Source organism: Rhinolophus hipposideros (assembly GCF_964194185.1).
Source record: "Rhinolophus hipposideros genome assembly, chromosome: 10".
Taxonomy (NCBI): domain Eukaryota; kingdom Metazoa; phylum Chordata; class Mammalia; order Chiroptera; family Rhinolophidae; genus Rhinolophus; species Rhinolophus hipposideros.
Window position 1 is genome coordinate 41964506 of NC_138056.1, and position 26352 is coordinate 41990857.

Below are 26352 nucleotides of genomic sequence, written 5' to 3' on the forward strand. Positions count from 1 at the left end.
CAACTGGCACTCTGACAGAGGTTGGAGCAACAGCTGGAACATTCCTTAGCAGGAAGATGGGTAGCTGGTGGGAACACAAGAAAACACCAGTACCAATGCTGTAAATGGAATGATTTCTCTCCTGCTCAGAACAAAAGCAGCAGTTCATCAGCTACTTTGAGTTGGGACCCAAAAAGGGTATCGGAGGCTAACTACAAGCCCCAAAATTAGAGGGCTCACAATGGCATCTGTGTAGCTGTTAGCACTGGAAATAAAGCCACCATCATGGTGTAAGTGTTCCTCATGCCTTCCACATAATTTGCAAATATTAAAACTTTCATTTGCCTACCAATTTCATTACTTTCACCACACACATAAGAGAAAATCCCTTCAAAATTTGGCTTACCACTTTCAGTGCTACATATCTCAACTTCTAAGGTTAGATTTTTTTTTTTTTTTGATCCCTAAACCTAGATCTAAAATGATCCCTTGGTCTAAAATAATCTTTCTTACTGATACCAATTACTTATATGAACTACAATTTGCTCAAATATGCAAACACTAAAACAGGTGACTGTAAATCCCTCAAAACACAATGATTAAAAATGGTCATATGAAATCCCAACATATTCTTCTTAAAGAATTAGAAGTAGGTTCTTGAAACTTATCAAGAACCCAAATTAAGATAAAAATTCACAGGAAGCCAGAATAAAGAGCTGTAATGTACTCTGATCCCCTTCACATTTAAAAAAAAGCTTATCTTTAGGACTTTTACCAGCACATAATGAGGAGCCCATATAGAGGACTTAGAGAGATAACTCCGTTTTTGAACAGGGAAACATAATAATTAAGAAAAAAGAGCACAGGGTCAGCCTGGGGGCTCAGGTGGTTGGAGAGCCGTACTCCTAACGCAGAGGTCACTGGTTCAATTCCCACATGGGTCAGTGAGCTGCGCCCTCCACAACTAGATGGAAGACAACGAGCTGCCGCTGAGCTGGCGGGGTGGGGGGGGGCGTGGCTGGATGGCTCTAAAGATTGAAAACGACAACTGAACTTGGACATGAGCTGCGCCCTCCTGGAGAAACACACCGTTCCCCAATATATCTTTAAAAAATAACAATAAAAAAATAAGAATACCATTTCAAAAAGAAAACTGTGAATTAAAATAAACATAATTCACTAATATAAATATATATACACCAAATGTAATTTTAGATGTTCAAACAAATTAGCTTAAATTTTCCAAACTCTTCCCACTTCTGAAAACTCTATAGGAATTGAAAGAGACACTTACTCATAATTTTTCACAAGCTGATAGAGGCAAAGAAGAATTCCTAGCCAACAAGCACTGTTATCAGACTGAAGGTAAAAGCCAATTTTGTCCACAATGGCAGTCCAACGGCTTGGATAATCATGTTTGATGATATGATGAATGCATGTAGTAAGCTGTACCCTGAAAGTCAACAATAAACAATAAGGAGGAAGAAATGCTACCTAGATAAAATTTTGCTAAATCATACAAAGAAAATAGCTGTTTAGACAAATAAATCACTGAACAAAAACTGTTCCTATTTCAAATATCAAAAGATTATACTGACAGCATTCTATAGTTTTCTTTACCCCCTTTCATCTGATGAGTGTTTCACAAGTTATACATGAAATTTAAAAGTTTTTGGTTTTATAAACATAAGATTCAACTGCAGTAAGAAAATGAAACAAAAAATTTCTCCTGTAACAGCATTTATTAAGTTTCCTGCTACAAAATGACAGGTTTCTATGTTCTGAAAAGACCTCCCAATGTCCCTCTTGTCCCAAGCCCACAAATTATATACCTGCAACAATGGGTAAGTTTAAAAATATATATTTATACACATATATATATATATACACATATACCTGATGAGCTCAGGAGAGTGGATAATGGCCTCTACAATATTTTCTCGAATACAATGTCGATCTTCTTCTGGAATAGTATAAGGGGATATATCCCGTGGTGCTGTTTCCCGATCTGGCCAATACTGTGTTATCATATTTTTCAAATAGATAACACCTAAAATATATTTTGACAAAAAAAAGAGTACTTACTATGAAAGCACTGTGAATATCCCTTATAAACGTGTCCACACCTCAATTTATTTCTTTCAGATCAACCATTGTTAGTAAAGCTATCCTTTTAAAAACAAAATAATGCATTCTAGTATTTTAAAGTTGATGATCAAACACAAATTTAATACTCAGCTACAGTAATCACCCACAAAGTTTTTATTAAACAGCCTAAGAGAACTTTGCAAATAAACACACCACAAATTAAACTCTTAAGACTTTATATATCACATTTATTCATAACACTTTTTATCCTATTTTCTGTAGGAAAGCTATATAACAGTAAATTAATTTTACCAACTGCAGCCTCTAAAGACACACACTGAAAGAGCTTCTACAATTAGTAACACTGCAATAGACTGAATATTTGAGTTCCCCCCAATCCATATTGAAATCCTGACCCCCCCAACATGATGCTATTAAGGCCTCTGGTAGGTGATTAGGTCTTGAGGGCTCTGATATCATGAATGGAATTAATGCCCTTATAAGAGAGACCCCAGAGAGCTTTCTCCCTTCCCACTAACTAAGGTTCTATGAACCAGAAAGTGGGTCCTCATCAGACACCAAATCTATCAGTGCCTTGATCTTGGACCTCTCAGCCTCCAGAACTGTGAAAAATAAATTTCTGCTGTTTATAATCAATCCAGTCTATACTATAGCAGCCCAACTAAGATACACACAAAGATGATTTCTATCACAGAAAACATGCATATATATTAATTCTTTAAGTCTATGAATCTAAGCATTTCAATCATACACCACAATCACACTTCATGCTATTTATGAGAATTTGCTGTGTTCAAAAATTACAGATTACTACTTTCTGTCAACTATCATACTGCTATCTTGTTAACTCAAACTGAACTAGATTGCTAACAATATTTTTTATCCAGTCTTCTCCCCACAAATGAGGGAAGGAAGGTGGGGACAAACGGGAAGTGGGAACGTACAGGATGTATAGGAAAGGGAAATTATTCTAAGTTAATTAATTCCTATATTCTACAAAACACTGGCTCTTCTCTGATTAGTTGAACTCTTACCTGGAGTTCTGTACCTATTTAAATAAAAATAACTGATACAACTCTATGATTTTATATTCTACTTTGCTTTATCTTGGGAATTAAAATACCCATCTTATAGTGTTTCAAAAAAAAAAAGACTACACATCAAAATACCCTTCAACAAAGTTTTAAGATAAATTACATCTATAGTAAAGAACACTTGACTCCGTAAATGGGACTGACATGCTTCAGATTAATACTACTTCTAGAATTTTGATTCTTTACAGCTCCAAAACAGAACAAAGATCAAAATGAAGACCTGATGCAGCCTGAGTATTTCCTTCTATTGTAATGCACAAAGGAGTTAGGTATACATATTTATTTGTGTCATTCGAACAAAGCTGTTAAAGCAATTTATAAATCTGTAAATAGATAATTTCAGTCAGTTGTATTCATTAAGAACAATGGCTTTGGATTCTTGGGATTCTGATAGCCTTTTATTAACAGAGAGAAAGCCTGTTTAAGGATATAATCACCTGCATTTAATGAAAATAATCTCTGCAGAGTATCATTCAATTATTACAAGGATGTAATTTTTAAAGTAATGATCACAATTTTAAAATTTTTGTCCAGTTTCGTAGTTTGGCTGCTTCTGGTTCTGTACATACTAATAAACAACTTTCTAGATCTATTTAATTTTGCTCTATGGATACCCTGGACTGCCACAAAGACGAACAAGCGGATCCTAGAACAAATTAAAGTATGAAACGCTGGAGACAAAAAATGACAAAACTGAAGGGCACATCATGAGAAGGCAGGGATTTTTTGGAAAAGACAATAATGCTGGGGAAAATAGAAGGCATCAAGAAAGGAGGAAGACAAAATATGAAATAGGTTGACTCCATTAAAGCAGCGCTAGACACTATTCTCCAGGAGCTGAGCAGGGCTGTGGAGGACAGGATAGTGTGAACGTCACTTATCCACAGGGTATTCAGAAACCAGAGCCACATAACACACACAATACACATAATTAAGTCTCTAAAATGTGTTAAGGTCCCTCCTAAATGCCAAACACTTGCAACATCTTAGTAAAAAAAAATTTGAGATTTACAGGCAAAGATTCTTATCTAAAATATAACCAAATGGAGAAATATCAACTTCATTAGTAAAAAAAAAAAAGACGGTTAAAACAATCAAAGCAACCATTATCTAATTAATTAGAAATTTTAAAAAAGATTTACTGCTGACCAGGGTCCAGTGAAATTACTATATTTTATAAGCATGAGAAATGTTCCATTTTTGTGCAACTTATATACCAATTTTTAAAATGTTTACTATACACTAAATGAAGCACAGAAAGAAATAACACCAGAATATAACTGATTTTTCCAGAAGGGTAAAATCATTGGTACTTTGTATTTCCTATAAAATTAATACATCTGCAAATTAGTAAGAAGTAAGGATGTGAATTCCATTATTCCAATAGATAATACCAGAAATAATGTACCACATTTTCACAGACTTTGATACTAAAGGAATTGCTCACTGTCTTGCTTAAACCTGAACTAAGATATATAGTACTTTTCAAATTGTTGAAATAAACAGTAAAAGCAAGTATCTGTAAAGAACAATTGCAGGGTATAAAGTATCTTTATACTTGTATCTTAGAATCATCCATCAGGGACAGAAACAAAGAATACACAGAATCTTTTAATAAACTCATCAATTTCTCTTTCCAGCTTCTCTTTTAATTCATGGAAATATCACATTCCTTTGAATTCTGCCACCAATTAACAAGGCACTTGCTGTTTGTAGTAAACACGTAAGAACAAACTGATTTTCAGGGAAGAAAATCATTGAAGGGCCATCCCAAGATGCTTCTGATATTCAACTATGAACCGTTTAGACAATATATTTACATACACCCAAGAAAATAACTCAGGAAACTTGCCTGCTTGTCTCACAGGTAAATCCAGTTGTTCTGACATAGTAATCTGAAGCAGGGTTGAAACAAAATTCAGAGACTTGTGTGCCTATAATCAAAAACATACATTTTAAATTTCGGCAAACAATTATTCTCAAGTACTCTATTCCAATGCTTGGCTAGCACAAAAGGCTCTCTATAAATTAGTCCTGGCCTTATTTCCCATCACTCACCTACATAAAAAAATGAACTAAAAAAATTTAACATCCTAACCCCTACAACATTTTGGATGTTTGCATTTGCCTGCATTCCACTGCACCTCTCAATTAGTATTCTTAACCTACACTGGTGGCAGCAGCACAAAAACAATATCTTTTGATACCTATTTTCCCCAATTCAGTAATAATTTCTTCATAGAGATAGTCTATTAAGTGGCTAGAAACAAAACTAAATCAGTAAAAATTAACAACCTGGGGTGGTGGTGGTTTCCACATTGCTATTAATGTTTTATTTCTTAACATGGCTGTGTTCTATAAGTGTTTAATTTGTGAAAATTAATCATCTGTACCCTTCATGATCACTTTTCAGTATGCATGTTATATTTCAATAGAGAATTTAAAAATCAGTAATTGAACATTCAATAAAAGCAGGATACAAACTAATAAATACCTTTATATGCATATGCAAAGCAACACCTACAGGAAAATTATGAAATATACTGAAAATGCAAATATAGTAGTTATCTCTGGGGTGGTAGGATTATGGAGGAGCTATTCTTTATACATTTTCCAAATTTTATACTATGAACATGGGTCACTTTCATTGATAGTACAAAAAAGTTACTTAATGATTCCTAAATTTGTCATATTTGCTTCTAATTTTTTTTTTTTTAAAGACCACGATAACAATTTTATTTTGGAAACCTAATTTGTGTCTAATTTTTTTTTTAAGTATGTTTTTCCAGGACCCATCAGCTCCAAGTCAAGTAGTTGTTTCAATCTAGTTGTGGAGGGCGCAGCTCACTGGCCCAGGTGGGGATCTTTATTGTTAAGAGCACTGCGCTCTAACCAACTGAGCCATCCGGCCGCCCTCAACTTCAGATTTTTTTTAAAAGAACTCAATATTCAAGTTAAATCGTTTCTTGTATGTTTTGTTTCACCCCCTCTCTGATTTAACCACCAGCTATGTCATCTTTTCCTTCCAGCCCATGTTTTATTATTTTTCTGTGCGTAATCACATGAACAACAGTGATTTTTATTTTAGTTTCCTCTTGACATACTTCCCCCCCCTCCCCAAACATTTTTCAAAACAGAAAATATTCCCTTTGGATATAAAAAATGTCTTCCACATTAAAACCTAGAACGACACTTTATTCATTCAGTCACTCCAAAAATGATTTATGTAGGTGTTCTTGGAGCAAGACAATACGCTGAGAACTGAGAATACAGGATTGAACAAGACAAATGAAACTTCACGACCTCGTGGGAAGAATTTAGTAAAGGAAAACAAGATAAACAGGTAATTGCAATAAAGTATAACAAAGTAGAGAACACAAAAGAATCAAAAGGCGAATCTCCTAACTCAGAGAAGTAATACTTAAAGACCTGAACAGGCATAGTCAGGTGGGTGAAGGGGATTTGTCCCTTTCAGTACTCTAAATAGATCTGAACACAGTTAACCACTATCAGTTTCTTGAAACACCCTGCCATTTATGCAATTCATACACTGCTTTTTCTGGTCCTTTCTCAGGCTCGTTTGCTGTTTTTTTCATCCTTTTTAATCTGCAAATGCTAGAACCTGGTGCCAGGATTCAGAGGCTATCTTTTCCACTCCACAGCTGATTTCATCCAACCCATCTTTAAATACTATTAAATACCATACTATCCGTGTCAAATGTTATTTCTAGTCCAGATAACTTTAACAGACCTACTTAACATCCCTAACTTCATTATCTCCCAAGCTTCTCAGATTTACTATGTTCAAAGCATCTTCTCCACTAAAAACTGTGACTATTTCCTTGCACCACCTCTTACAACCTTTCTCCTTTCTCATCACTATCCTATTATTCACATCTGAAACCTGTCTGAACGTCATCTTTAATACTTTTCATCATTCAACTCATCAGGCCCTGTCAATTCTATACCCAAAATGCTTATATAATTAACATACGCACTTTCTGCATTTCTCTTAACATCATCTTGATCCAAGTGACTGTCATTTCTCTTAATGTTTGCCCCCAGCCATTCTCTATTTAACAGCAAATGAGCTTTAAAATTGTATAAACCAATCCCCTGCAAACCAACCTTTCGACAACTTCGTACTCTATTTTCCAAAGCCTTCCAGGTTGTGTATTATCTTGCCCAGCCTATTTCTTCAGCCTCATTTAAAGAAACTTTCTCAACCCTTACTGCCCCACTGTACCAAACTTCTTCAGGTTCTTTCAAAAGCAAACGTATTACCCCATTTCAGAGGCTTTGTACATGCTGCAACTTTCTACCTACCAAATCAAGACTTTTCTCTCCAATGCTTCACCAGAGTTGTTTCATTCTTTGGGTTTCAGCTTAAACATTTCCTTAGAAAAGCCTTTCCTGACTAACCCATTCAAGCTAAAGTAGCGCCTCCTGTTAATCTCATAATCTCCAGGGTTTTTTTGCACCATAACATTTATTACATATTTCTAATTATTATATTTACAGACTGGCTTTATGTCTGCCTCTCCTGTTAGACTTTAAGCTCCGTTGAGAGTAAGGACTATATTGTTTGTAAATCCAATTCCTCCTATGATGCTTGGCATTTAAGATACTCAACAAATTTATTAAATGAGTAACTGAACGAATCAAAAAAAATGCCTTGGAAACAGCTGTGAATAACCAGGGGCAGTATAGAGTAAAAAGGGTGTTTACATTTACGGGGTAGACAGATGACCCCACAAAGGACACTATTACCGTGATTCCCCGAAAATAAGACATAGTCGGACAATCTGCTCTAATGTGCCTTTTGGAGCAAAAATTAATATAGGACAGGGTCTTATATTATATAATAGTAAAATATATTATTACTACAATATATTATAGTAAAATAAGACCAAGTCTTATATTAATTTTTGCTCCAAAAGACTCATTAGAGCTGATTGTCCGGCTAGGTCTTATTTTAGAGGAAACGCGGTATCCATACTACTATGGTACTTTTTAGGTCATTTATATCACAGAATATCTTATCTCCTGCATCAAATTATGAACTCCTGGAATAGACTTCTGGAATCAGATAGTCCTGGTTATAAATATAGGTGATGCCACTTCTTACATTTTTAACTCTTGAGCAAGCTGATTCAGCAAACCTAAGTCTCAATTACAAAATTAGTATAATATATTTCATAGGATGGCTGTAAGGAATATAAAAAACATTTTAGCAAATAACAAGACAACAAATGTTATGTTGTTTATATACCCATACACAGCAGAATTTCATTTTTTTCCGAGAGTATATACTAAAGCCAGTAGAGCATAAAAATAATATTGCCAAATTCATCTTTAGTTCCTTAAGAACCCATAAATACAGCCCAGGTAGTTTTATATATATAAAACACTCTCGAGGTCCCAATAAAGCAGTTTTTCCTTCTCAGTTGAAAAAGACCACTTTCTACTACTGGAACCCCAAATTAAAGTTATTGGTTTATATTTAGGAGTCACGTTAAAACAACAAAAAGCACCAGTTTTTGTTGGCTGGACACAATACATTTAAGTTAAAAGTGAGCATATACCACTCACTGTAACTTCCACCTTCCTACAGCACAATAGGTATTCCAAAAATGTTACATTAACAAAGGACTTTCAGCAATTTCTAACTTCTTAAGGCTTAAATATAAAAAACAAAACTGCTAGAGTACTTGAAGGGAACGAAGCTATGTATTTTTATCATCTTGGTGGGGAAAAAGAACCATGACACCAAAAGCTGAAATAAAACAGTCCCCCCAACACACCCACCCACTGGACACAGGAGATTTTTACCGATACTGATGGGGGTAGGAGCTTGTCAGCGATGCATAAGGCCTGGGCACATGGGGGCAAGTTAGGGCACATTCATCTTCTCAGGATTCTGTGGCTCCTCTGGGACAGGGATAGAACATCTTGAAGGGGGAGCAATTCGAAGAGCAGTGAGGGAGAGGTTAGGGACAGCTGAGAGTCCCTAACCTGAGGGAAGGAAGGCAGTAACATCTGTGTGGAAAGGTGGATCAACTGGTCAGTGGGGGGAAATGGGGAGGGGGCACTGGGTTGGCTTCTTGGGGAGGGATCCAACCTTGGCCTGGGTGAGCTCTCAAGAATACCTGGTATTCCCAAGCAGACTGGGGCAGGGCCCGCAGCCCTTTTCCCTGTGGGCCTCCTTAAGGAGAAACAGGCATTCAGGGAGCCCCCTGGCAAGGGGTGCCAGAATTAGTCCTTAAGGCACAGCTGGGGGCAGACAAGGCGCCAAGGCACAATTGGTGGGGGGCAGGGGCAGCCTCCAAGCTGAGTGCCAGGGTCACAAGAGAACGCAGGACCGCCCACGCTTGACCGGCGTGGGGTTGAGCACAGCCCGGACAGCCTCGGCGAACACTTCCTTGACGCCGTGCTGCTGCAGGGCCGAGCACTCGAGGTAGCGCACAGCATGGATCTGCTTGGCCAGCGCCTGGCCCTGCTCCTTGAGGCGCCGCAGGGTGTCAGGCTGGGCTCTCAGGTCCTTCTTGGTGCCCACCAGGAGGATGGGTACATCGGGGCAGTGGTGGCACACCTCTGGGTGCCACTTGTGCCGCACATTCTCATAGGAGGGCGGACTGGAGCCCTCCCCACTGCAGGCAAGCTGGGGGATGGCGGGCGGCTTGAGAAAGAAGTCATCCATAAAACAGTGTTAGCATCAAGTAGACAAAAAGTAAAAACAATGTTTTAAAAAAGAGGAAATATCTGCAACACCTGAGCAACAGTTGATCACTCCACAAAAATTAGCAAATGTATACAAAAGAATGAGTGCAAGTGACAAGACAGTCCTACCTCAAAACAATATGTGCAATACACCAAAGTGCTGGTGAGGAGGTAAAAAAAGTGAACTCACACAATGCTGGTAGATGTATAAATTGGTACAACCATACTGGAAAACAGGCAATTTCTAACATGCAACTACCTTACAACCTAGCAATTTCACCCTTATATAGTCCAGAGAAATAAGTGCTTATGCCCACAATACCTGTCCTATGACGAATGTATAAACAAACAGTGGTACAATTCATACAATGAAATACTATACAGTAACTTAAAAAAAAACACCTACAGAATCAAGCAATACAGATCTCAAAAACATGCTAAGAAGCCAGACTAACTGGGTATATACCATGTGATTTCATGTGCATGAAGTTGGAGGACAGACAAATCTAATCTATAGTTAACAGAAGTCAGAATAATGGTAACTTGGAGGAGGAAGGTATTGATCGGGAAGTCTCCACGGAAACTTGCAGGCCAGTGCAAATGTTATAGAGACGGTGCGAAAAAAATGTATAGACGGTGCCAAAAAAACGCATATACATTTTAACAAAGGAAAACTGTATTAAAATTGCTATTATATATACATACACCGGTGTATATATACATACATCGGTGTATATACATACACCGATAACATTGTAATATTCAATATGTACATACCCACAACAAAAGATGACTACAAGTCACGTTTGACTTCTGCAATTACAAGAGATGCTCAAAGTGGTTACCATCAGCATCCAGACACTTCTGATTACAGCGAACTACTGCTTGAGCAATGCTGACCACTGTCCACTTGTATACATTTTTTTGGCACCCCTGGTATATATCCTGATCTAGATGGTGGTATCCAGGTAAAAACTAACTGAGCTGTACATATTTTTGAGACTTGTATCTAAGTTATCCCTCAATTGAAAAATAACAAGACTACTTTTGCCTGAACATTCCACAGCAGCATTATTCATAATAGATCAAAAATGGAAACAACCCACATGTTCATCAACTGATGAGATGGAAAAGCAAAATCTGGCATATCTACCAGGGATGCCAAAAAAATGTATACATATTTTAAGAAATGTTATCTATGCACCGTATTTCTCTGAAAATAAGACCTAGCTGGACAATCAGCTCTAACGCATCTTTTGGAGCAAAAATTAACATAAGACCGGGTCTTATACTATATAAGAGCTGGTCTTATATTACAGTATAGCATGGGCTCATAATAGCATGGGCCAGGGAGCTGTGTCCTACACAACTAAACTGAGAAACAACGGCTTAAGGGGGGGGGGTGTTATGATAATTAAAAAGTAAGTATAAATATCACTAGCATCAATCTTTATCACAAAAATTTGAGTAATTGTGGTATTCTCAACAGTTTGGCAAACACTGACAGAGGCCTTAAAAGATGCTACAACAAACCTTTTATATGAGTCAAAGTATAAATGTATCTTCTGAATGCTGGCACTATAATTACTCGTATCTACCCCTGTTCAAGCTTCTGGCTTGTAGCAGAGAACCAGAATTAAAGCAACGAATGGGCCATTATACATCATTTCGTAGAGCTAAAACTACCAATACTCAAGTTTGAAAGCTGCCAACAATAACATAAAAACCTTTTTAGACAACTTCGTACACCTACGCATTATCTGTCAACAACCCAGATAATCTGACATTCTCCCTTAATCCATCTCGTGAAAATTCTTCACTCCACTTAGTAGTAATCCTTACATGCCAGACACTACTGAGATAAAAGATCACTAGAAAGGTAGGTTGGAAAATTAATTCTAATTGGACTAACAGGTAAAATTTTGAGTAAGACCCTAAAGAACTTAAATCCACAGAAATGGGGAGAAAGGATTTTTTAAAGTATGAGTGTTATATTAAAGAGATTATTAGGAGAATGAAAGAGAATAGTCAAAGACAAAAATGAATAGGCAATTGTGACCACATCAAAATCTAGTAAGTGTGAACTTTTTTTGCAAGTTTTTACATGATTAGATCTATGCTGTAGGACTGTAAGGTCCTGAAGCAGTATAAGGGGTGTAATTCTAGGATAGATGACTATAAAACATTACAGGTGGAAAACTATTATTACAACAGGTAGTAATAGGCCTGAAAACTACTCCACAGGCAGCTTCCCTACTCCCCAAAATAAAGTCTAATTTCATCAAAGAAAAAAAACATGAAAAACACACCTATCCACATAAACAAATTTCCCCCAACCCTACTATCATCCTTTTAACCTACAATTTCCCCCCACTCCTTTACTAGCATTCCACACACTAACCCTGTAACTGGAAATTGCTTTCTCCAAGTTTGCCAGTATTTTAAAAGCTTCGCCCCTCAAGTCTTCATTCTACTTGAAACTCCCTCATTTAGAAATGTCAACAATGCTTTCTTTTTCTAATAGCTTTTACTTATTACAAAAATAATTCATGTTCACCAGTAGAACATTTATGAAACTTAAGGAAAAAGAAAACCAAATTGCCCACAACCAACCTTCTTACTTGAAATTCATTTTCTTGGCTTTGTTCTACTTTTAATGCACAATTCTCCAGTCTCCTTTTTCCTATTTCTCAGTCCCAGAAATGTGCATGGCCCAAAGTGTAACCTTCAGTCCACCCCACACCTTTGGATCACACTCTTTTCCTCTCAATTCACCTGCAGAAAAAAAATTACTTTTCCATTGCTGCTTTCTGCCCTAAACTACAATTCCACATTCCTTGCCTGCTAGACATTTTCTCCTGGGTGTTTACCAGCTCACCAAACCAGATTTAACCTTAAGTCACGTTTTCTCCAGTATCAGTTTCCCCTCTAGACACATTATTTTCCAACATAATCACCTAATGTTGGTATCTTTTAAAGTTTCCTCTTTAAGAAGTAACTTTTTATTATTTCTCTACATTGGAATACAACCAAAGAGGACTTCAACTAGCTACTACTGTGTTTCCCCGAAAATAAGACCCTACCCTGAACATAAGCCCCAGTTAAGATCATCAGCCAGACAGACGCCTTTAGTACGTTATGATGATGTTCCAGAAGAAGATGACATGACTGCATTTGAATAAATGTAGATTGTTGTACATGAAAAAATAAAGACATCCCACGAAAAAACGCCCTAATGCATCTTTTGGAGCAAAAGCTAATATAAGACCCGGTCTTATTTTCGGGGAAACACGGTATACTTTACATAATTTATAAGGGAGAGGCTTAATTTAAGGGCACTGGTACATCAGAGTTTACATAAAATAAATAAAACCAGACAATTTCAAGATTCAAAAGAATTCTAACCTTTCTGTTTTACTAGAGAATTTGACAAAGCAAATACTTTATTTTACCTACATGAAATGAGGCATAGTGAGGTTAAGTCATCACAGTGGTAGAATCAGGACCAGGCTGAGGCTCTTCACTGTGTCCTCCTGTCTTTCATTAAATAGTGGTAATACGTAAATGCTTTTCAACTAAGAAATTTTTTAGAACTTTTAAATTATAAATTACATAGCGACCAAAAGAAAAAAACCCACTTTAAATCAAACTTATGTGCCACTGATAAAAACAAGTAAAATAATATATACGTCTCATATATCTGAAAAAGAAAATTGTTTTCTTACCAATATTAATATAGTGCTCTCTGTCAGATCTTTAACATGCTGTGTCAACTTCCTGTCTAACAGCTGAAGTATCCAGGGACTTTCCCTCTCCCAAATTCCAAACAGTATCTACTTCATGATAGTTTTAATTAAGGAATGTTACCTGCTCGGACTACCGACTGTCTTTAAAAATATACACTATGTTCTCACAAATATTTTGCTGAATTTCTAGACATACCAAATTGTACTATAAACATGCTGTGATTTTGCAATTTTCTAGATCTAAGATTTTCATGAATTAAACATGTGTAAGTCCTTTATTAAATTGAAATCAAATTAACCACTTACAAATAAAATATATCACAGTAGTAATAGTAATCATCTGTTAAGATCCCAGAGGTGACTCAGGATAGTTTATGAATTTAAAAGACAACACAACATATCAAGAAACTTATCAAAGCTGGGGCCAGCCAAGTGGCTCAGGCGGTTAAAGCTCCATGCTCCTAACTCGAAGGCTGCAAATTCGATTCCCACATGGGCCAGTGGGCTCTCAACCACAAGGTTGCCAGTTCAATTCCTTGAATCCCGCAAGGGATGGTGGGCAGCGGCCCCTGCAACTAATATTGAACACAGCACCTTGAGCTGAGCTGCCGCTGAGCTCCCAGATGGCTCAGTTGGTTGGAGCGGGTTCTCTGTCAACCACAAGGTTGCCAGTTAGATTCCTCGAGTCCCGCAAGGGATGGTGGGCAGCGCCCCCTGCAACTAGAAAATGGCAACTGGACCTGGAGCTGAACTGTGCCCTCCACAACTAAGACTGAAAGGACAACTTGAAGGTGAACACCACCCTCCAAACTAAGATTGAAAGGACAACTTGACTTGGAAAAAAGTCCTGGAAGTACACACTTCCCCAATGAAGTCCTGTTCCCCTTCCCCAATGAAATATTTTTTTTTTTTTTATAAAGCATGCAAGAAAGCAGCATTTCTGCCTTCAGTACCATTTTTTAGCACATTAAGTTAGGAACTGAGGGTTTAAAAGGCTCCTAGGTAAGCCTTTGCATTCTACTTAGGGCATTTTTCTTGGCTGCAAGTATAAGAGCGAGTATTGATACTGACATTGTATCTGCCTTAACCAAACGCAAATGTAATAGTTTCCTCATCCAAGACTTACACGTAGCTCTATTATAGTTTGGACTGCATGTATTATGAGGGCCGTGTTGACTATGGAGCTCCAAAAGGGCAGGAATCATGAACTTCTTTCTACCTACCTCTCGGCTCCGTGCCCACGACAAAGATATTTGCTATTAAATGAACCAGGGTGGGAACTGTCATTCAGAGTATGTATTTCAAAAAAAAAAAACACAACTTCCTGACATTACATTTAAAATTTAAGCTCAAATGTGAGCTACACGACCACCAGGACTTTGTCTTGAGTACAGTATAGGATCGCCAGCATCAAAGATAGTATTTACCACATGATAGGCACTCAAATATTTTTTAAATAACAGGAATAATTTCTTGTTGAGTGTCTACTCTCAGCTAATACGCCAGGGTTAAAAAAAAATCTTGATCTACAAATTCCTACTGGAGGCAAATTAAAAGTCAATGAATGTTTAGAAGAGACAGCAGTCATCTAGTTCAAAAATTAAAATAGTTAAAATAAAACGTAAAGGAGAATATACAGCATGTTAAAAAGATGAGTTTTGAGTTTATACAGCACCACAGGTCAGGGTGGGAAAAGATGGCATTTAAGATAGGATTCGTGAGGAAAAATGTTAGTTTTAGGTGATAAGAGCTTAACAGGACAGCTGAGCAGCATGAGTAAAGGTTTGTACACAGAAAGGTTTTCAATAAAGAACCCTGGCAGTTAAAGCAGGAAGAGACCACAGAGACTGAGGTCTATTAACATAATCTGCCCCAAACCTTCAGAGATATTTTATCTTTATCTCACCCACGAAGAAACAAGTATTTCTGAGTTTGTGTGTGTACATATAGAAAAGGACAGTTTTTGTATACCCAAGAGCAAATAGTCTCTGGAACACAACAATTAATGTGGAGTGAATGAATACCAAATGTCACATATTTTAGATTTTACAATAACAATACCTACTTAGTGATCTGTGTCCAAAGAATATGTACTGGTGTTCTTTCGCCATTAGTGCTGATCATTTTGCATTGAGACGTACAAACTACTAAGTTAGTAGACTAACATAGAAAATAAAATGTATGACATATTGGATTGGTTAATCAACTGACAGTTCAAATAATCTGGAGAGAATTTACTAGGTGCCAAACGCTTTCTGAAATTTTTTACATGCCATCATCTCACTAAACCCACACAACACAATGACATACATACTGTAACTACTATAATTTTATATATGGAAAAATGATACGTAGAGGTTAAATAACTTTCCTAAGATCCTCCAGCTAGTTCAGAATTCAGTAGTTTTAAAAAAAGGCTAAAGTGGTTTTCAGTGATATTTCCAAGAATACTTCTACTTTTTAATGGTTTTCTCCAGGCTCTGAAGCAAAGTTTGTTAAAATTTTAACAGCAGTTCAAAAAAAATTCTCAACATACTACAGAGTAAGTCAGTGGGGAATACTAGGTCAGATGTTTCTGAAAATATGCCAAAGAAATATCTTTAACAGTTTAATGAAACTTTCTTAATTTTATCTATATGTAATATAAAAAAGTATATAAATACCCCCAAAATCCTTGAGGTAGAGGTGGTATAACAGACTAAAGCCTATGTTGTTATCTATTACAAGTAGTGAAGCTTAACATGGACAAATCAAAGAACGGCAGTAATAAAAGACAAAAATTCCTGACCTCCTGAAATTCAAAATTATAGTGAGAACAGTTAAGTAAAATACGTATGATGATAAATCAATGCTATAAAGAAGAATAAACAAGCGAAGGAAGATAGGGAGTGTGGTAGTCCAGGAACTCTTCAGTGATATGGAGATAGTTGGAACAGGGACAGAAGTGAGAGAACAAGTCTGGGAGATAACTGAGTAAAAGGGGTTTCAAACTGAAGAAATAATCACTGAGGCAGGAGCACTTTTTAAAAAACTATTTGCACTATAATACTTTGATAACATTTACAATTTTTACAGAACTGTGATTACTTCACTTAGCTGAAGAGATTCATTCAAATGTCAATGATCTTTTTCTTTTAACTAAATGAAACAAAATATAGCTTCAGTAGAGACATCATGGAATACGAGTTCATCCTATCTTACTTAGTCAAAGCAAGAAGACCCTGCCAGATATAAAATGTTACCTTCCTATTCTTACTACCTTCCTATTCTTACTACAGTTAAGCTTCTTCAAGACCTATCTGGGATCTATTTCCTAAATCAAGTTTCCATCACAGAAAGTCAAAGCAAAAATTATTCGAATGGAATCACTTCATTAGAATGAAGATTAGAGATGAGAATACTCTAACAGAAAAGTTACCTTAGGAAGATTACTTTAAAAATCTAGATGTAATAATCAAAAGAAATTTACAAAATATAAATAGCTAGCAATCACACAAATGCAGACCAGATACCAAATTTCCTTTGACAGAAAAGATAAGCAGTGTTCACTATTCCAGAGTATTCCAAAACCCTAACAGCAGCTTAACAGTTAAGTAAAAAATGATTTGAATATTATTTTATTTGTTCATCTTCCAAAAAGTAGCTTGTGAAATACTTACCCCAGGTCTCTATTACAAGATGTTAGTGCATAGAACTAGACATTCAATACCTGCTGGAGGAATAAATTTTCAAATTTGCAGCAAGTATTACTTATCTTATTTTTCTACAAAGGAACCAACTCTTTCAAATAATAATTTAAATTGGTAATTACCTGTAAGTATGTTTAGTCAAAACAATGTGCTATTAGAGCAAAGTCATGGTAGAAATAAGTACCACTAAATTTTTAGAGTGTCTAGGCTTATACATGCATTTAATACTTCATAAACAAAATAATGTTCACCTTAACCTATCACAAAATAAATCAAACTAATAAGTGATCCCTAAGTCCCTCCATAGTTTAGTAATGGTTCAAATTGGGAACTTGTTTCAATTCATTATGTCCTGTCCAAAAAAATCTAAGTTCCTCCCCAAAGCTACTTTGAGACTCGGAATTTGAGCATAGCTCTTGGTATGATCAAATGATGGTTTCACTTACATATAAAATAGATTTTACTTTATTTTAAAACAATTTTGTACTTAATTTGTCTCAAGTCTGTGGGTGGTCTTAAAATACAAGTTCCTTAAGGCAGAGCTCTCTAAAAGTTGCATTGTGCATTGATGATCTTCAATTAGGAATACTCGTGCGGCTTCCAGTAACAGAAGCTAAGTCAACATAAACATTTGTAAATGATTTGCCTACCAACTAAGAGGAGCATAAAATAATTCAATTTCTATTTTAAAGGCCTTCCTTTTACGTGAGAAAAAAAAAAAAGCACCCTAACCCTCACTAAAGCTGCCAAAATCAGGAGTTATGGATGGTTACCAAAGACAACTAACTGTCATAAGGAAGTCAAAGCGGTCCTTTTAAGAACCATTTAAAATGCTCACTAAAATATAAACAGTTGCAGAAATCTACAAAGAGAATGAAACTAAAGATAGCACAAAGTACCCACATCATAAGGCTGTTTTCCAAGGGTGTTCTGAGGGTCCCTCAAAAACGTGGGGAAAAAGAAGCCACCACCCTCAGCTTCTTGATGGGGAGCTCGGCACGGTCCAAGGCACTCTGTCTTAGTGTCTCACCTGACAGGCACAGCGACACTGTGGCCTCATTTTATGAATGGGGAAAACTCAGCATCAAAAGGTTAAGCGACCTGCCCAAGGTCAGTAAAGAAATTGGTGTTGCAGCTCTACCTTGAAGGGTGCACTTCACCTGACACTTGCCAGTAGGGCATCGCCCTGCCTCCCGACTGAGCCATTATTAAAGAGCAGTGAATCAGGCTCCTGTGAGTATCTCGCACTACCCTCACCCTGCGAAACGAGAGGCGGGGGCTTGCTGCCGAAAGCTTCCCCTAGCAGCTCAGCCGGAGAGGCCAAAGTTGTGCAGCCCAGGGAAGGGACAAGCGGACAGGCGCAGCTCCCACGGGACCAAGTTCTACATTCCCAGGAGCCCCTCCAAAACCCGGCGCCAGAGAGGCTGCTCCCGGAAACGTCTGAAAAACCTCCCAGTGCGTTTCGCCCCCTCCTGGGCGCGAGGAACGAGCGAGGCATGAGCCAGAAGGCGGTCGGCTACCCGACCCAGCCATGTGTCCAGCCGGTCACGCCCGCCTCGCCTCAGCCGGCTCCTCGTGCCTCGACCGCAGCCAGAGGCCCAGCTCAGGATCCGACGCAAAGGCAGCCTGGGCCGCCGCCGCCACCGCAGCAGCAGCAGCAGCAGGCTGAGGCGCCCCGGCGTGGCACTCGCCGTCAGGTCCCCGCCCCACCCCTCCAGTCGGGCTCCTCCGCGACGCCGTCCGCGTCTCTGGCCAGGCCCGGAGGGCTTGGCCTGACACAGACCGCCTGCCCGCCGCCGCCAACCCGGCGTCCTTACTTCATTGAGCTGGCGCTCGGCGGCCTCACGCAAGGCTGGGTCCATAGTGCCCCGCAGGGCCTCGATAATGGTGTTGGGGTCCATCGCAGCGCGGACTCGGTCAAACGCGGGGCTCGGGTGCTTCTGAGCCAGGAAGGGCGCCGCTCACTGCGCACATGGACCCGCCGCACTCCGCAGCGGCAACCGGCGCGAAAGGAAAGAGAAGCGCCAAGGCCCCGGATAGAACCTCTTCGCCTCGGCCTGGAGGCGGGAGATGCTACGGACACTTCCTGTCAGGGCGCCGCGGAGCACCTTGGGATATGTAGTCCACGTGTTCAGTCGGCAGCCCACGTGGCCCTGAGCTGTCTCATACTGACAAGTCTTGCTAATGAAAAAGGAAAACCGTCAGACTCTACAGAAAGAAAATTGAAATAATCAATTGCAAATTTTCACATCGTAATATACTTGTAGTGGCTGTAAGGTGAATCCGATGCAATGAGTGATGCAATCCATTGCTGCTAGTTGTGTAATTGAAGGAAATCTTTTGAAAAGCAATTTGAGACTGTTTCTTTATACCATAAAAATATTTAGAATCTTTGACCCAAGTAATCCCATTTATGACACTATCCTAAGGAAATAACAAAAATTAAATGAGCTTTATGTTTAAAAGGTATTTAATCACATAACATGTTTATTATAATAAAAAATTATGGCTTTTTATTGAGTAAAATAAATGCAGAATAAAAGCATAATCCCTATTAAAACCCACCTTCTTTAAAACAGTTAAAGAAACATTTTCAGAAAGTTAAATAACTTGCCCAAGATCACTTAGAAAGTAAGAGGTTCACCTAGCATTTCAAACCTAGGACATTTATTTTCAAAGTTTTCATCCCACTGAATCACTTCTCCTCTCAAGAGAAATGTCGAGCAATATGGGAATGGTTAACTCTTTCACTGTGTTAACTGATTTCAAGTTTTTTTCCCAAATGTCTCAGAAATCCACACACAAAAAAAGTTGATATTTTGACTATTATATGCATTTAATAATAACAATTTGAGCTGCTTTGTATATAAATGACATTTTTTATGTATAAAAATTTCCTATTGTTATTCCTTCTTGAAAAACACAAAAATATAGAAAAATGTACATCTGCTTTCCTAAACTTCCTTTTTGGAAGTTTTCATCCACACTCAGCAGATGGAAATATTCATTCAGATATATCCGACCATCACAGTGAAAGGGCAAGTTTCAAGAATCCATTCATAAATATTTCACACCATATAATATATAACATATTAATGTATTTATTACTAATTAACATATAAGAAAATATTTTATATCATTTAAATATAAAATTACAAATATATACCTTGTAACAACATAAAAACATTTATGTAAGGATACAGCTTTGTAACATACACAAAGACTGGGAAACAAGGCTGGCAAGTAAAAGTAATTGACTTTCTGGAATGGTGAGATTTTGAATAATTTCACATCTGTTATTTTTGTTACAAAGTTATGTGAACATAGTGTTAAACAGAAAACCATAGGCCCAAAATGTCATCATGAAAGCCCCATGATACCAAACCTAGATTTAATACCTGATCTAATTTCACCCTCTTCCAAAAACATAATCTTATCAATCAGTTCGGAATTTCCTGATCAACACTAGTGAGGTAATCTGCCTGGGAAGGAAGTCCCTCTGCTTTCCCCTAAGAGAAAGTGTCCTTGCTTGAAATAATACACTCTTTTAATTTCTTAGTCTCACCCTCTTTGTGCCTATAAAAAACTTCCATCTTGAACAACTCATCAGTGACCTTCTAGTTGCTAGATGGGATGCTGCCTGATTCGTGAATGCTTAAATAAATCCAACTGGATCTCCAAGTTTACTCTGTTGAATTTTGTTTTTTAACAATAGATATTTAAATGAATCATAAGCCTAAAAGATCAATTATTGTTTTTAGAATGCAAAAAGGAGAAAGGGGAGCACAGAGAACTTTTGCAAAAGTTTATTTGAGTTTATGTCAAAACTGATGACAATTGCTGGAAGCAAGATCTCAAATGCTCTGCAAGGGTTATGTTTCATGCACTTTAAGATCCTCATCTCTTACCACAGATCTTGAATGTTTACCAAGATTTCTATAAATATTTTAGTGAATAAATGAAGAAAGGAATGAATGAACTAGTGGCTGAACCAGAACTGAAACCTCGATCTTCCTGATTCCAAAGTCAGTCCTCTTTGCTCTAGTACATATCTATTTTAGATTCCAGAATTGACTTATACATCACGGAATTGTGACGATTACAACATAACACAATGTAAGAGCACCTGACACATAAAAGGTGCTCCGAAAGTGTTGATTCCCTCTCTCCCTGAGTACTGAGAACTGAAAACCAGCAAGATTTGCAGATCTACAGCTAGAACGGGGCCTGTGTCTCAGCTTCAGATAGAACAGCGCTCATAGGATACTGGACTCTATCTAGGGTGCCAGAGTTCCTTTTTCTACCTCAGGAGCTTGGCTTTAGGACCCTTCAGGAGCTTACCTGGCAATGAGATTAGCACACCAAACTTATTTGTAGGTTTCTTTTTATTCTGTCAAGCTAGCAACGCAGATATCACTGGAAATTTAGAGGTGAACTTCTCCAAAACAGGACCACGTCTATCTCTTTGTGGAAGACACAGAAATGAGTGTGATCAATAAATAAATGTGTGAAGATTAATGGGAAAAGCACTAAATTAGGCCAGTATAAACATAAGTAGGTAACCTTATCACACCCCTCAATTCCAGTTGCCAGTGCCACAGCCAATATAGATATGTTTATGCCTCCCTGGGCAAGTCTGAGGAATTCAGAAAAGTATAAAAAGTATAAACTATGGATTTTCAAAGGTGGTTTTGAACTGGGATAGGATTAGACAAAAATCAAGAAGAGATAAAGATCAATGCAGGTATGATTTGTTTAACTGATCTTATAAATGATAGCTCTATTATTCAAACAGAAAAAACATATCTGGCTGCAGGTAGCAGAGAGGAAATGGGGATTCAGGATACGACCATGATAGCTAGAATATAAAAGAAAGGTAAGAATTAATCTTCCCTTTACAGCCTTCCATTGTAGAATTTTGTGGGTAAACACCAATGACAAAGCCCTTGATGATAAATACCAAAGGCATATTAAGGCCCAGACTGACCTATCTGAGGTGACAAGATTTTGTCAAGACATCCCATAATCACTGAGACCGTACATCCTATTCTTACTATGTTAGGTCTATTTCAGATATCCAGAACATTTTAGATGAAAATTTTCATAAAGTTTAGTTTTTTCAATGAAGGTAATCATTATATTTGTAACTAAATGGAATTCATTTTTACAACTTGGTAAGATTTTTACTCTAAACAATTTAAAATGTAGGGGGTAAAAAAAGACAAGGAAGCTAAGAAAAGAGCTATTGATTATGTTCCAAGGCATGTGACAACTGTGCTGCCTTGGGCATAATTGTTATCTCACTGGACCTCATTTTTTTTGTTGTTTCCATCTGTAAAATGAGTAAATATTCCTATTCCAGCCTCCCAAAATTATTCTGAGAATCAAATGAAGTTGGAAAGTGCTTTGTAATTATAAAGTTCAATACAAAAGTTAATTGTTATTGGTTTTAATGAAAGGGATGAGGAGAAAGGAAGGTAAGAGGGTAAGGAAGGAGAGTTAAAGAAAGTAAAGAAAAAAGGAGAGAATCCATCCCAGCATCTATAAGTCTGCACATTCAGCAGCTTGACTCATACGTGTCTAAAGTTTAGCATATGCAAGGAAAGGGAAAAGACAATCATGTATTGAAATTGTCACATGAAGACCATTTTGTTATTGCATTCTTTTAAGTACACTAATCTACACAAAATTGAATTTTATGCTCAAAACCATATAAAAATTTTAAAGATCAACCTCATCAAAGTATAATTTACATAAAATTGAATGGGTTTTCACAAAGTTATACACCCATGTAACACCACCACAATCAACATAAATATTTTCTCTATCAGCCCTTCCCTGTTAATCCTGCATGTTCAACCCCAGGCCACATATACCCATTAATGTGTTTTCTATCACTATCAATTTGATTTGCCTTTCCTAGAGTTTCATATAAATGGAATCATTCAGCAAGTACTTTTTGTGTCTGGCTTTTTTCACTCATTATAATGTTTCTGAGATTATTTCCAGGATGTTGAGTATAATCAGTAATACCCTCCTTTTTGCTAAACGACTCTCCATTGACTGGATATAAAAAAATTATGCTTTCATTTGTTGATGGACATTTGGGTCACTTCAAGGTTTTTGCTATTGTGAATAAAGCAGATGTGTACATTTGTGTACAAATCTTTGTGTGGATATATGTTTTCATTTCTCTGATAAATAGCTAAGAATGGAATGACTGGTGTGTATTGTAGTAACTTTATAAGAAACTGACAAATCATTTCTCAAATTGGTTGTACAATTTTACATTCCCACCAGCAATTTATGGGCATTCCATTGTTCCACATCTTTACCAGCAGAGTAAATTCTCAGTCTTTTTAATTGTATCTGGTAGAGTGAATATGTACTGGTATGTGATTCAGGAGGTCATTACTCACAATATACATTTCTCTAATGACTAATGATGTTGAGCATCTTTTCATGTGCTATTAGCCATTTGTATCATCTTTTATAAAGTGTCTGTTTCAATCTTTGGCTCATTTTAAAAATTGGGTTGCTGCCTTCCAGCCATTGAGTTGTAAGATATTCGGGGTTTAATTCTTTTCGTCATATTCTGTATTGTGAATATCTCTTTTCAATCTGTGTTTTGCCCTTTTTGTTTTCTTAATTGATCTTCAATGAGCAGTATTCTATTTTGGTAAAATCCAATTTATTTATTGTCTCATATAACTGTCCTTTTTCTGTTCTATAAAAGAAATCTTTCCACCCAAACATTGTAAAGATTTTTCTCCTAGGAATTGTATAGTTCCAGCATTTATATTTGGTTTGTGATCTAGTTTGACTTAATTTTTCTCTATGGTGTGAGGTGAGTATTGAAGTTAATTGTTTCTGCATATGAATATCCAGGATCTGTTAGTATACTACAATCTGTTGAAAAGTTTATTATGCTTTGACCATTGAATTACCTTGGCCCCTTTGTTGAATATCAATTGACCAAATATGTGCAGATCTATGTTTGAACTCTCTGTTCTATTCCATTGATATATTATCCGTCCCTATGCCAATATCACAATGTCTTGATTAATGTAGCTATCTAGTAAGTCATAAAGTCAAGCAGTATAAATCCTCCAACTTTGTTACTCCTTTTTTTATCAAAGTTTGTTTGTTTGTTTGTTTATTGGGGAAGGGGAACAGGACTTTATTGGGGAACAGTGTGTACTTCCAGACCTTTTTTTTCTCCCCCCCAAGTCAAGTTGTCCTTTCAATCTTAGTTGTGGAGGGTGCAACTCAGCTCCAGGTCCAGTTTCCATTTCTAGTTGCAGTGGGCACAGCCCACCATCCCTTGCGGGACTCGAGGAGTTGAACTGGCAACCTTGTGGTTGAGAGCCCACTGGCCCATGTGGGAACTGAACCGGCAGCCTTCGGGGTTAGGAGCATGGAGCTCTAATCGTCTGAGCCGCCGGGGCGGCCCCTGTTACTCCTTTTTGAAGTTACTCAAACTATTCTAGATTATTTGCATTTCCAAATACATTTGGAAAATTCAGCTTGTTAGTTTCTAGTTTAAAAAATGTCTGTTGGGATTTTCATAGTTATTTCATTTAATCAATACATTAACTTGGGTAAAATTAACATCTTAACAATATTGAGTGTTCTGATCCAGGAACATGGTATATCTCTCCATTTATTTAGATATTTAAAAACTTTCTGTCAGCAATATTGTGAATGTATTTTCTTAAATGTATCCCTAAATATTTCATATTATTTTTAATGATATTTAAAATTTTCATTTTCCAATTATTTATTGCTTGCTTATATCTAAAAATACAATTTTTTGACCTTGTATCTTGCAATTTTGCTAAGCTAACATTGATGTTAGTAGTTTGTTTTTCTAGATTCCTTAGAATTTTTTGTGTATATACTGTGTTTCCCCAAAAATAAGACCCGGTCTTACATTAATTTTTGCTCCAAAAGACACATTAGGGCGTATTTTCAGGGGATGTCTTATTTTTTCATGTAAAACAATCCACATTTATTCAAATATCGTCAGTCATCTTCTAGAACATCGTCATAACGTACGAAATGCGTCCATCTGGCTGACCATCTTAACTGGGGCTTATTTTCGGGTAGGTCTTATTTTTGGGGAAACGCGGTAATCAGGTCTTCTGCATATAAAAAGTTTTACTGTTTCCCCATTGTTTAGCGATAGGTTTTTCATAGATTCTTTTTTATCAAATTGAAAGTTTCCTTTTATTCCTAGGTATTTTAGAGTTTTTAACATGAACAGGGTGTTGAATTCTGTCAAATATTTTCTGGAGTTATTGATATCATCATATGGATTTTCTTCTTTATTCTGTTACTATGGTGAATTATATCAATTGATTTTCACATGTTGCTTTCCTAGGATAAGCCTCACTTGGTCATGGTGTATTACCATTTTCACACGTTGCTGGATTCAATATGCATAGCTAAATTTTTTGAGGATATTTGTATCTATCTTCATGAGGGACATAGGTCAGTAGATTCCTTTTTCTAAATAGTTTTACCTGGTTTTAGAATTAGGGTAATGCTAGCCTCATAAAAGGTGCTCTTTCCTCTTTTGTTTTCTGCAAGAATTTCTGTAGGACTGGTGTTATTTCTTCAATATTTGGTAGAATTCAACAGTGAAACCATCTGCGCCTTGGAGATTTCTTTTTAGAAAGATTTTGAATTGTGAATTTCAGTTTTTAATAGATATAGGATTATTTAGGTTTTCTACTTTTTCTTAGGTCAGTTTCAACAACTTTTATCTATCGAGGAATTTGTCCATTTCACCTAAGTTGTCAAATTTTTTAGCATAAAGTTATTCATAATATCCACATATTACTCTTTTATACTGTCTGCAGTATCTATAGTGATATCCCTCCTTTCATTCCTGGTATTAGTAATTTCTGTCACATTTTACTATTTCTTACCAGGTCTGGTAATTTTTTATTGAATACTGTATGTTGTGAATTTTATGTCACTGAGAGAGTGAATTTTCTTGTCTTTCTTTAA

At 36.9% G+C, this 26352-nt stretch overlaps 1 protein-coding gene across 2 annotated transcripts in view; it reads right to left on the reverse strand.

The window, feature by feature from the left end:
* Positions 1-19433, reverse strand: part of IPO7 (importin 7) — a 47137-nt gene extending 27704 nt beyond the window's left edge. For both annotated transcript variants that reach the window (XM_081064730.1, XM_081064731.1), the window contains exons 1-4: positions 19155-19433; positions 5035-5116; positions 1876-2029; positions 1274-1432 (exon numbers count right to left, since the gene is read on the reverse strand). In XM_081064730.1, coding sequence (XP_080920856.1) covers positions 1274-1432; positions 1876-2029; positions 5035-5116; positions 19155-19238 — 479 coding nt within the window. In that variant the 5' untranslated portion in view covers positions 19239-19433. The remainder of the gene's footprint in view (positions 1-1273; positions 1433-1875; positions 2030-5034; positions 5117-19154) is intronic.
* Positions 19434-26352: the final 6919 nt, after the last annotated feature.